Source organism: Aptenodytes patagonicus, chromosome 2 (assembly GCF_965638725.1).
Source record: "Aptenodytes patagonicus chromosome 2, bAptPat1.pri.cur, whole genome shotgun sequence".
In the NCBI taxonomy this organism is placed as follows: domain Eukaryota; kingdom Metazoa; phylum Chordata; class Aves; order Sphenisciformes; family Spheniscidae; genus Aptenodytes; species Aptenodytes patagonicus.
In genome coordinates this window covers 24,441,429-24,455,013 of record NC_134950.1, presented here as the reverse complement: position 1 = coordinate 24,455,013, position 13,585 = coordinate 24,441,429, and the positions used below count along the sequence as shown (strand labels likewise).

The following is a 13,585-nucleotide window of genomic DNA, read 5'->3' as shown; positions in this document are numbered from 1 at the left end:
GGGACATGGGTGAAATCAAGTATTCCAGTAAAGATCTATTTCCCGTGATTTCAGTGTCTTGGAGCAGACCTCAGCTATTTTCTGCTTTTTTAAGCTGAATGAGATATTGATAATTCTAATGTCATCTTCCTGGCTGTTTTTCTGGGCTGAAAATTACCCAGTATAGATGTCTTTGTTAGGAAGTGAAGGGGAAGTCTGACCTTTAAAGACAAAGGTAAATCTGCACTTCTTTTCTGTTGTCCTCCTGCCATATCTCTGACTTTACAGGTGCTCCGCAAGTCTAGGAATGGTTCTATATGACTAATCCTTTTAAACCCAGCCTATTTAAGATAGCTTTGAGACTTCTGTTCTCAGTTTCTCCCAGTGCTTGCTCTTGCTCCGTATGAGCTATTAACCTAGAACCCTGGAAGTTTGCACCCTGATCAGCCTTGCACTAAACCATCTCACAATAGGTCATATAGTTTTTCAGCGTTGCCTATCCCTTATTAAAAACATCCTCATTCACAGCAAGAAGGATCACACGATAGCTTGCTTATCCAAGTCAACTATGGTCCTCAACCTGCTGTTAAGCAAGCTTTCAGCTGGAGCATTCAGGCTGTCTTTTAGATCTTGAAGATTAGTCATTTGTCCATCAGGATGCTTTAGTTTCAATTTCAGTCCATTGTCTGGCTGGTGCAAAGTTGTTTGATTCTCACTGTTCTTGCAGTCCTGTTGTTCTGCAAGGAATAAAAAGTTCATTTAGTAAAATAGGCGGTTTGAGGCTTTTCCTTTCCAAGAAAACAGTTTTCCTGATATCCAGCATTCCCTCAAAGAGGGTTGAGAATAGCCATGAGCAGGTAGAAGTTTTTGGACAAGCTCCTCCATAAGCAACTGCAAGATTTTACTCAGCAATCACTCTGTCAAAACATTATTTCCCTCACTCACGATGGTCTTTGTCCATTGACGTGTTTTTTCAGTGGCTTGCTTCTCCATGGCCCTTTGGCCTTCAGCTGAAGCTCTCTGTGCCGAAGTTTGTGTGGAATTTGGTGGGTTTTTTTAATCAAACTGTGCTGCAGGATTGTCTACAGTGATCAGAACTCATTTCTTGCATATCTGGAGACTGTGGTATCTTCATCAATTAATGTCTGTGTAAACAGTATGTAAAGTGCAGCTACCGGTGGTACTTACACATTTGTATACATACTTATCGAGAACAACGCAATCATAAAAATCTACAAATAATATTGCAGTTGGAAAAGAGATTCTACCATTGCAGTTTGTCTAAGGCTCTGCGGGCCACATCCAGGTGGTTTGGACCTGGAGTTGTTCAAAACCCATTTGCTTTGGAGTTGACTATAGTAAATAGGCAATCATTTAAAAATGAAGAAAATAAAATTACTTCACCAGTAAGCGAAATTCAAGATACACGTGTGTATACATTTTTACTTCTGTGCTCTGGGATTTGTAGAATGTATAATGCTTTTGGCATGGAGCATAGAGTGAATCGGGGAGCATAAAATACTGAATGACTGGTATTGTGAAACAGAAGTTTCCAGGTTTGAATGCTTAAAACTGACCCTGTTGACTGACCAGAGCTGCATGCAGTGTTCTCAATGTCTGTGTGCACAATGGATTTATGCAGTGGTATAGATGATATTTTCTGTTTTATTGCCTGTTCCTTCCTTCCTACTGAACATTGAGCTAACACGTTTCTAGAATAAACAGAAATCTTGTTTTCTGAGTCAAAGCAGTCAGCTCAGTTATCATTTTACATGTGAAGTTAAAATATGAGGCAGCGATACCAGTAGGAAAAGTATGTTTATCTGTATTGAATCAGGTGGTATGCTTTGAGAGTTCTTCAGTCAGCCCCATTCTTGGTTACTCTGGATAGCTCAGCAGAGTTGGTTACCACATGGATTTTCTGGAATGTCTTGGGCAGCGCAGGTCCCTGCAGGGCTTCACCTTCTTCCATAGTGAAAATGACCATGTTTTCCTATCACTGTTTCTTTTCTCCTAAATAATTTATCCAATCTGAAATTATTTATCTATTTAACTTCCTCTCTTATCCCTTATAAGTAGTATAGTTTCTTTAAAAGCCTTTGATGAAACACCTTGTGGAATTTGTGTAGGGAATTCCAGTAGACTATGTAACTATATCTGCTTTGTCCTTATGCTTGTTGATTCCTTAGGAGAACGCTAGGTTTGAGCCATAGTATTTCTTACTTTATAATTAAATTTGTTCACATTTTTGTTGCAGAATAGAATATGATCCAAAAGTAGTACTAGACTCCTGAGATCGAATGAAAGAAGGGATTTGCTGCCCTACTCCTCTCATTTCTAATCTCAGTCCATTAAATATAGGAATTAGCAAAATTCTTGTTTAACAGAAAACATCCATATAAACATTTTATTTCTAGCCTGCTTGAGAAGATGTCTGTTTTCAGTAGTTCATCAGAAATCCATTCTGTGGAATTACTGCATTTTACAAGTGAGACTAAAAGTCTTTGTAATCTGAAAAATAGCCACAACAGCCTTTAAAATAGGATCGAGGAGGTCTCAGCCAAGTAGAGCAAACAAAAAATTAGGAAAATTGCCTCATAGTTTCTTCAGAGCACCAAACAACTTTTTACTTTAATGGAATGTACAGTCTTCTCTTGATCCATAAGAGTGAGTAACTGCGAGTTGTACTCGTTCCATATGGAAAGTGAAAAGGAACAGCCTCGACATTACAACAGGTATTTGAGTTCTTTTGTCGCAGAGCTGAACGAGCTAAAATTCTCAAACCTTTATTAGCATTTTGAAAACCTGGTCAGGCATGATCAATTTAATGTAGTTTATGGCATTAGTTAGAGGTCTAAGTAATCTTTGTCATATATGTAATCATGGTGGTATCAGATACAGAGGCAGAACTGTTGGTAGCCAGAGAACTAACTCTTTTATATGTGAAAGTATCGCGATGCTAGCAGAACCGATCTTATCCATGAAGTTTCATAATAAACACGGTCTTAGAGTCAGATTGATGGAATTGTCGTTAAAGACAATTGACGTTAAAGATTGTCGTTAAAGACAACAAAAAAAGTTTTTACAAATATATTAATGACAAGAAGAGAGCCAAGGAGAATCTCCATCCTTTATTGGATGCGGGGGGGAACATTGTCACCGAGGATGAGGAAAAGGCTGAGGTACTCAATGCCTTCTTTGCCTCAGTCTTTAACAGGCAGACCAGTTATCCTCAGGGTACTCGGCCCCCTGAGCTGGAAGACGGGGACGGCGAGCAGGATGAACCCCCCGTAATCCAAGAGGAAGCAGTCAATGACCTGCTATGCCACCTGGACACTCTCAAGTCTATAGGGCCGGATGGGATCCACCCGAGAGTGCTGAGGGAGCTGGCGGAGGTGCTCGCCAAGCCGCTCTCCATCATTTATCAGCAGTCCTGGTTAACGGGGGAGGTCCCGGATGACTGGAGGCTTGCCAATGTGACGCCCATCCACAAGAAGGGCCGGAAGGGGGATCCGGGGAACTACAGGCCTGTCAGCCTGACCTCGGTGCCGGGGAAGATTATGGAGCGGTTCATCTTGAGGGCGCTCACAAGGCATGAGTGGGACAACCAGGGGACCAGGCCCAGCCAGCACGGATTCATGAGAGGCAGGTCCTGCTTGACCAACCTGATCTCCTTCTATGACCAGGTGACCCGCCTAGTGGATGAGGGAAAGGCTGTGGATGTGGTCTACCTGGACTTCAGCAAGGCCTTTGACACCGTCTCCCACAGCATTCTCCTAGAGAAGCTGGCGGCTCACGGCTTAGACAGGTGGACTCTGCGCTGGGTCAAAAACTGGCTGGACGGCCAGGCCCAGAGAGTTGTGGTGAATGGAGTTACATCCAGTTGGCGGCCGGTCATGAGCAGTGTTCCCCAGGGCTCAGTTTTGGGGCCGGTCTTGTTTAATATCTTTATTGATGATCTGGATGAGGGGATCGAGTGCACCCTCAGTAAGTTTGCAGACGACACCGAGTTGGGCGGGAGTGTTGATCTGCTCAAGGGTAGGAAGGCTCTGCAGAGGGACCTGGACAGGCTGGATCAATGGGCTGAGGCCAACTGTATGAGGTTCAACAAGGCCAAGTGCCGGGTCCTGCACTTCGGCCACAACAACCCCATGCAGCGCTACAGGCTTGGGGAAGAGTGGCTGGAAAGCTGCCCAGCAGAGAAGGACCTGGGGGTGTTGGTCGACAGCCGGCTGAACATGAGCCGGCAGTGTGCCCAGGCGGCCAAGAAGGCCAATGGCATCCTGGCCTGTATCAGAAATAGTGTGGCCAGCAGGAGTAGGGAAGTGATCGTGCCCCTCTACTCGGCACTGGTGAGGCCGCACCTCGAATACTGTGTTCAGTTTTGGGCCCCTCACTACAAGAAGGACGTCGAGGTGCTGGAGCGTGTCCAGAGAAGGGCAACGAGGCTGGTGAGGGGTCTGGAGAACAAGTCTTCTGAGGAGCGGCTAAGGGAACTGGGCTTGTTTAGCCTGGAGAAAAGGAGGCTGAGGGGAGACCTCATCGCTCTCTACAACTCCCTGAAAGGAGGTTGTAGTGAGGTGGGTGTTGGTCTTTTCTCCCAAGTAACTAGCGATAGGATGAGAGGAAATGGCCTCAAGTTGCGGCAGGGGAGGTTTAGATTGGATGTAAGGAAAAATTTCTTTACTGAAAGAGTGGTGAAACATTGGAACAGGCTGCCCAGGGAAGTGGTGGAGTCCCCATCCCTGGAGGTATTTAAAAGACGTGTAGATGAGGCACTTCGGGACATGGTTTAGTGGGCATGGTGGTGTTGGGTTGACGGTTGGACTCGATGATCTTAGAGGTCTTTTCCAACCTCAATGATTCTATGATTCTATGATTCTATGATTAGATTTATAACATCAAATGTTAGATAGCTTTCTAGTGGGACTTGGGGGGGGGGGAGACAAAAGGACTAAACTTTGGTAGATAACTTTGTAAACTGAAGTGGTTAGTTGAAAGCACTACTGAGTTTCTGAATACTGGAGACAGCGCTATGCGGTGAGTAACAGCATCTGCTTGGAGTCAATTTGGGCCACCCTGCATTTTCTGAGTGGAAACCTAACTCTCTGGGAACTTGAACGTTGTTTTTCTCCCCCCCCCCTTTTTTTTTTAAATGAATAAAACAAACCAAGTGTTCTAAACACTTCATGTTTTCTAAAATGTTCATATTTTATTCACTTACTGACAATATGGTTTTGAAGTCATTATAATATATCCTTGCTTTCTATCTGTATAGTCCTTTCCGTCAGTTTAATTTAGAGCTCCTCATTCTCCTTATATTTACAGAATAGTAAGTGTGATGGTTAAATATATAAACAGGACCTTAAAGTGAACATGAGGAAATAAAAGTGAACATGAGGAAATGATACTTGAATGAGACATTCTTGCATTAAAAATCTAGAAATTAAGGAAGAGGTGCTATGCAGCTCAGCATAGGAATATTGCTGTTATGTTTTTATAGAGACAATTCAGTAATCATCCAAATAAAGTTGATATTTCTGTATACTACAGCTGCCTACACATTTCCTATTTTTCTTGTTTGTTATTGCCTATTAAACTGTTTCCCTGAACCCACATCACCATATTCTCTAAAGGAAATTAAAATTTTGCTCAAATGAATTTTGGAAAACGAAGCAGCCTTTCAAGATACTTTTTTTTTTTCTTTCCCAAAAACATATAGCAAACAAGTTAAATATGAATATTCTAGCATTTTTTGAAAACTTGTATCTCAGCATGTCATAACATTTTTCCTCAGTCAGAAAGACAAAATACTAAATGGACTCAATTCCATTCTTAACATCAAAGGGCAGAGATGATATGAAATAACTGAGGGTTGTTCTCTGCACCTTGATTTTATATACCTTGCTTCAGATTGATTTGCAGAAATGTGGCTCCTTGTACTTTAGGAAAATGGTGCCTGACATACAGCCCTTTGTGTTAACCAATGTACTCAGCAGTTTTGTGTTTTGCCTCATTATGTTATGTCTTTGACTATAATTCTAATTCCATGATTCAGCATTTGTGAGTATTTGGGTGTGTATATTGATGGAGATAGGATGTTTCTTTTCTTTAACCCTAACGATGGCTTATCGGAACCTTCAATTGAAATTAGGCCTGTGTGATTTAGAGTTATGATTAACACAAATCACACCCCTACATTTATTTTTGCTACTAATTACAGTAGGTACTTAGCTGTGGCACATAACTTTAACATTTGACTTCTATCCCTGGGTCCTGCTGTCCTGCTGTGTGATTTAATAACTTCACTTCTCTGCCTCACTTTCTCTATTTTTGAAATAAAAATAATGATGCTGACCTCTTCTGTTTCAGCACTTAATGCTTTTCTGCTATAAACCTCAGTAGGAGAGTTACAAGGGCATGATAGCGGTAGAAGTACATTCTTACTGAATGTTTCCAAAGATCAAAAGCTTTAAAAAAAAAAAAAAAAAGTGTTAAAATATTGGGGTGTGTGTATGCTTGAGCAACAAATAACTGTTGTATAAAGGAACTGTGTTTGATATTACAGACCAAAGCGCCTTAGTCCATGGGAAAATGTTACCCCACTACTTCTGTTTTAATGAATTATTCTAATATTGGTCTAAGCAACTAAACTAATTGATCTTAGAGTTATTTTAAGCACTTGGTGAACGTAAAACTCTATGAAAGTACAGTAGACTTGGAGATTTTTCTCTGAGATAAAATTGGGGTAATGTTTACATAAAAGGCCATCTGTAATCATTCAAGTCAACCTTGAATAGGGAGACATGCAGACATATATTCAGTAGTTAGACAAAATTTATTAACTTATTGTAGCTGGTATAATGTAAAAATAATTTTTCACAATCACATTAACTTTGATGTGGCTTGAAATATCTGTTTCCCTTGTCTGACTCCGCAATTCAGGATGAAATGCAGGACTCTGTCTCTTAGATAAGCTGATTATTTTGCAAGACAATCATATTGGCTTGTTGTTGATATTCCAAAGTGGACAAAAAGGTTGCATGTTTAATTTTTATGCTGTGTAACTGCAATCGCTAACTCCTACTTCAGCTCTCATTCTTCAGCTTGGGATGTGCCTGAAAATGGCTGTGGTACCATAGGATAGCTAATTGGTAAAGCCTGTTTGGAATGTGGGCAAGTGAGCCATTTTGGCAGTAAGCAGAGTAGTAAAGAGCACTCTTTTTCCCTTAGTTGACTCCCAGGCTAAAATTAAACAGATATTTCCACGTTTAGTGATTTACAATGCATCCGTTCTGAGGCAACTAGCAGAAAGAACTAATTACCTATATACTTTTATAAAAAAGAACTCTTCATTTGGGTGTAATATGCAGATCTGCATTTTTATAGTATGCCTTAGTGGAAATGCCCTTCAAAAGAGTAAGATAATAAGTGAGAAGATTATTTCTTCTTTCTGTTGTCCTTTAAAATAATTGGACACTAAATTAACGATGCTAACTCAACCTGTATCAGCACCTGCTTATCATTCACATGTCCTGAGACATCTAGGAGTCATGAGCTCAATGCTAAAATAATTCATGGTGCAGTTTATATAGCAAGATGGTGTAATGTTTTCATTAGTTACTTAGTTACTAAAAATAAACAAAACTTGTCAGAATTAGTTTTTATTGTAGATAACTCCCGTTGTTCATATTTGTGATCCCTCCCCCATAGAAAGTGTACATTAACTATAACTTAAACTTCAGTTTCCTGTAGAGGTTTTTCACTTCATTTTATAGGGGAATATCTAGAATGTTTTACTGAAAGTTTTTACTGGAAATAGCAATATAGATGTGTTTGGATACTGCATACACACAGAGCAGAATTTAGAAAGAATTCTGCCAGGGTGATCCTTTATTGTTGCAGAGATAAAATACATTTTTCTCCACATATATAGGAAGGCTGCTTCTCAATGTCAAGTGCATCATAGTATATTGTTGTTGTGTTAAATGTTGAGTTTCAATAAGTAAATTTATGACTGAACTGTTATTGTCTACTCTTCCTAGTAAATCTTTTTCACCAAAATGTTGGGAGTGACTCAGTAATGCAGTTTACTCTTTCACAAGGCTCTTTCTCCAAAACGACAGCCGTTTTTGCCAAGTGTTGCCACCTCTCTTCTCCTTCCCAAAGCACGCATTCACCTCTGCATTCCTCTTTCACCATCCTGCTGCCTTCATCCTTTTTTTCTTCTCTCTGATATTTGAAGCCCTTTCCTGTTCTTTCATCACGGCTGAGCATCCCTCAGCACGACCACCACCACTCTGCTGCTCGAGTCTGCCCTGTTTCACCTATCCTGCCTTTACCTCTGGCCTCTTCTCTGCAGCTGCATCCCCCAGGTGTCCTCTTCCACCTCACCAGAAGTGTACCATATTCCCTTTTTGTCCCACTTACTACATGCTTGAATTTTGCTTTGAAGGAGAGGGTAGGGCTAGAGCCCCAGACTAGTGACGCCTTGCCTCCCTGCTCCTTCAGCAGCCTTTGCTCAGCACTCAAGGTGGGAAGAGGTGGCAGCAGAGCCAACCCCAGCACAGGAGGCCCCAGGTTATCCTCTGCAGGCCCCATGGTCCCTTGGGAAGATGAATGCTGTTGCTGCAGCTGTCACTGTCCAAGGAAGCTTGTCAAGAAGCTTGTCCGCAGGATGAGAGTGCCAAGCACAGCTGTGCTCTGCTGCCTCCTGTTCGTCCTCCTCCGCTGCCTGCCTGCAGCCTCCCCATGGTTCGTTCCTTTAGGAGAGAGCCGAAAGTTGGGGAGGAAAGAAATTATTTGCCCAAACTGTGCCTGGCAAATGACACCATGACTTTGAGGAAATTCTCAAACGTTCAAAGATTATGTGGTGTTGGGTTCGATTCTTACTTTTCAAGTCATTTACTAGATAGATGTAATACATAACTCTGGCAAGAACTGGGATCTGGAAAGGAAACCTAGTATGGTATGGGACTAAGGTCTGTTTTTTCTGAAATGTAAATTTAATTAAAAGGAGAAAAGGGGAGGGGAGAAAAGAAAGTTCACCACAATCTTAATGAAATCCAGGAAACTCGAGCATTCAATTTTGACAGAGACAAAATAGCAATTAATTTTTTTTTAGCCATGTAAGGAGTCTGCTGCCAACTTACAGCTTGGTCCTCACATCAGTGACATCTTCCTTGAAAACTGGGGGGAATTCTTATTTCTTGGCATGAAAACACAAGTCTAAGAGTGGGGTTTTTTTGGGGGGAGGAGGCAAATCTGAGACACTTTTCTTTGTCTACTAGTTATTTATTTTGAAGAAAGCTGTTACACAGAAAACAACTTTACATAGGTGATTAAACTGCTCTTTGAATATAGTGTCTGAGTAGCAAATACGGCAGTAAATTTCAGTAATTCAATGTGACAGAAGTGGCTTGGTAGGAGGCCAAAGTTACCTGACAGTCAAACTGAAAGGCAAATAATGTAATTGCTTATCTGACTACTTGTACTGGTTTTTTTGTTGTTTTTTTTTCTCCCAGACACAAGCTATCAATGACAAAAGACAACTGGAAAAATAAACTATTTTGCTCTCTGTTCTACCTTACTTTAGAGTTTTATGGGATTGTGCCAGTGTGACTTCACTGAAGTGAAAAGATAGTTTCAGTTCAAAGCATGACTTAATTGTATTGAACTTAGTTTTAGCTGATTTTTTTGCAGTAAACAAGAAACTAAATGGAGTAACTAGCATCATGTGCTACAGTAACACTTTTTTTTTTTCTTTTCAGGAGTCTGTTACAAATGTGGGATTTTTTTGTTGACTTTGCCTGTAGGCTGACTTTATTCCTCACTCTTTGGGAGGTCTCTGACTCCCACTTGTCACATCACATATACATTAAACCTTTCATTAAGTATTGCTGACAACAGGCAGTATCTGTTAAAGATGCAGGATTCTCTTTGGCATCCAAGTATCTTATAAAAGCTAATGATCGTAGCATATACTTTCAGTCCTCTGTTACCTTTTGCTTCCTTTTTCTAGTCTCCTCCAGATCCTGCCGCAAGGCATATTCACTGCTCTTCTTACTTGCACGTTACCCCTTTACTTTATGCTTGACATTGGCTTTGCCTTAAATTGCAGATTTATTTCTAAGGTTTATTACTGACATTTAAAGCCATCAGATCACATAGACTACTCTGTGCATAGGAGTTCCTCACAGTGTGTGTTCCAGCTCCAAGCCTGTGCTAGGCGGATGATTTATCTTTGTGTATTTCTTGACTGCCATTTTCCCATTGTACTCATCAGGCTTTGTTTGCGTCGCCCCAGGTTGGTGGGTCTTCTGCCATTTGGAATTCAGCTTGTTTTAAAATTTTGTTATACACAATAAACTCATAACTTATCTCTTCCCCCACCCCCCCCACCCCCCACCCTGTTATTTTGGTGATATATTATGTGTTTTGAGGCGTATGTTTTTGCTGGTTTTTGGAAAGTACATTGAATTGTGTGACAAGCTTTCTGAATTTATTTCAATTTATTATTAAATTCAGATTGCTGCATAATTATATTGTATATTTCAGAGTAAATATAGTATATATTGCTGTAGAAACTATGATTCTTTGAATTATAGTACTACTGTAATTCTCTAGAACTTGGTGCTGGGACCTTCCAGTAACCAGGATTTCTGTTTTGAATTTATTTCATTATTTATTTCATTATTTCATTTATTTATTTGTTGTAAAATTGCAAAACTTATGTGAGAAGATAACTGCCTATTACTACTTGCCACACTTTTTCAATATAATCAATATCTTTGTATTATATTAATCCATTTGCTTCTGAATTTTACAGCTCTGTAATTAAGTTCTGCTGCAATAGATACTTTATCTGTACTGTTAAAACAAAAGCCTGACTAATACATCATCAGATTTTTAATGCAGGTTTAACGGAAATAGTGCTTCATAAATTTGGTTTTGGTGTGCTTGGCTTGAAGGATATGCTAAGATTTCTGGATACTGAGAATAGTTTTTCTCCTATTTTGAGCCTTAATGTTTCCCATGTAAGTTTTTCTTCACAAGCATAAGAAAACTAGAAGTTTACTTGCAAGAAATGAAGATATAGTAGCCCTATCTCATAATCCTAGGACTTCAAAAGTGAGATTTAAAGAAAATAAGATATATTGTAAAACTTAGGATAAAATCCTAAGAGCTCGCAGTACCGAGACTGCCAGTGTTAGCAGAGTTCAAAAATTTGCCTCATTTTACCGAACTAGTCCACTAAAGAATATTCGTGACCACATTTACATGAAAAATGTTTGTCCTGAGCAGCTTTGGGCAGAACACTAACCTAAAGTAAACCTGTCTTTATTAAAAGAACCCACTGTCCTAGACCAAGTTTTTCTTTATTGAAGTTGGGAGTCCTGCATTATATTCTTCTCTTTCTGTCAAGGGTCATCTCATTGACTCATTTCTTGCATAACATTGTTGTTGGCTGAGAATCTGAGGAAAGGTGTTGTGTGTATTCAGTTACACAACTTTGTGAAAACAAGCATTTTTCTTTGCAAAAGATTATAATAAGCAAAATCAAAATGCAATTCTCTGCTTTTTTGTGTGTGTGTGTGACCATAACACTGGCAGTACTGGCAAGTTTCTCACTTTCATGAAGTTATTGAAGTTTGTTTTAATTATTACTCTTGATTGGAATTTAAAATAAATATATATGTAAGTCCAATCCAAACAAAAGTCTGCATCAAAGATGATTTGTGTGCAAGAAAAATGAATACATATATGGAGATTCTTTAGCAAATTACATTTTATTTTATTTTATTTTCTACGGTGTATAGGTGCAGTACTCTTGTCCAGTGTACAAGGATTAGCAATTAATGTCGATCCGGTCCTGTATACTTGGCTTATCTACCAACCTCAGAAACGAGCTAGTAGACACATTCAACAGGTATGTGTTTTTGGAGGGAAAGGAGTGGGGAGAGGGGAAACTTTCTCTTCCATATATGCCAGTAGTGCATTCTTGTTCCACATATTTGTTTTCTGTCACCCTGTTCCTTGTAGTTTGCTGCACATACTGTTGATCTTATTTTGAATTATTAAAAATATTAAGTTTTGCATATTAAAATTTTCATTTCACAGTGTTTTCATTTATAATGTTTAATTAAAAGAATAGAGAGAATGTTTTTTTGATGGTCACTGTTCAGGATCAGTATTTTGCAACTAGTTTTAACTACTGAGACCTCATAAGCCTCCTGAGTCTGAACGGTAAATCATGTTTTAACCATTTTGGATGGTCTATCAAATAATTGAATAACTTGTTATAAAATCATTACTCTTATTAAAACCCATTTTAACAGGAGATAAACCATACAGTTCATAACGACATAAGTGAACGCTGTAACAGATTCTATATATAATGTCAAAACACGTATTTGCATACGAAGTGCTCGGAAAAGATACAAGAAGTTAAGGCTGTGTGGGTCTGTGTGGCACAGTGTTTTCTTTGACGTATTCTTGACCTTAATTTTCATGCCCTATACTCCTGACCTGGAAAGAACACAGGTTTTGCCTGATTTTAAACTTAAACTGTTGTTTGGTAGACCAGTAGAATGTGCTAAAGCTTAAATTTGTCATAATTGATCAAGGTAGTGGTCTGTGTAGCCTGATGTTCTGTCTCAGTTATAAGTGATCAATTATTAAGTGGCCAATATAAGAATCTTTTGGTGTTTGTCTCGCAATTAGAGAACTCTGTGCACATCAGGGAAGTTTCATACTGGGCCCTTGAAGTGGGAGAATTAACATGATCTGTAAACATTTCTGTTTCTTGTGTGTAGATGACCTTGTTAGGTAGTAATTGTCAAATATTAATCTGAGTCCCCTTCAGCTCATTCTGCACCAGCACTGTCTGAAAAACTTCAATGTGTGAATTGCTGCTTTATCGTTTTAATAACTTTATGCTGTTTATAAGTGTGATGAATTATTCTTCATTCCTGCATCATAACTGGAGCAGCACAACTTTTTCTGGTATACCTCTTTTTTAAAATAAACCATTTATTTACTTTTGCAATACTGTTATGTATCCCTTCAAAATGCAATTGACCCTGGGTATTTCAAATGTTCGTATAAAAGTCTTTCCTTAATGTTAATGTATATAATCAGCTGTTACTCAATGCTTTCTCTTTGGATTGCCCTTGTATACTGAGTGACTAGTAAGGTTTAGTGACTACATTAGGAAACTTATTTGTCCATGCTTTTGATCACCAGTGGCAAAATTTTTAACCAAATTTTGATTAAGTAGTTATTTTGTAATTTGTGTCATTACCTTATACAGCCTTCTAAATTTTTCAGTGATCTATTTCTGATTAAAATTACATGTCCTGATTTTGGCCCAGGACATTACTGTGTCACATTTCTAATGTTATTAACATTGAGAGTTGCTTAGTCATTTGAAATTATTTTAAATGTGAATTTATAAACCTAACTGTTGACATCATACTATAGAATCATTAAGGTTGGAAAAGACCTCTAAGATCATCGAGTCCAACCGTCAACCCAACACCACCATGCCCACTAAACCATGTCTCTAAGCGCCTCATCTACACGTCTTTTAAATACTTCCAGGGAT

General features: G+C 39.2%; 1 protein-coding gene across 5 annotated transcripts in view; it reads left to right on the top strand.

The window, feature by feature from the left end:
- VPS13B (vacuolar protein sorting 13 homolog B) overlaps positions 1 to 13,585 on the top strand; it is a 497,028-nt gene that overhangs the window by 208,652 nt on the left and 274,791 nt on the right. For all 5 annotated transcript variants that reach the window (XM_076329345.1, XM_076329347.1, XM_076329346.1 and 2 more), the window contains exon 20: positions 11,799 to 11,908. In XM_076329345.1, coding sequence (XP_076185460.1) covers positions 11,799 to 11,908 — 110 coding nt within the window. The remainder of the gene's footprint in view (positions 1 to 11,798; positions 11,909 to 13,585) is intronic.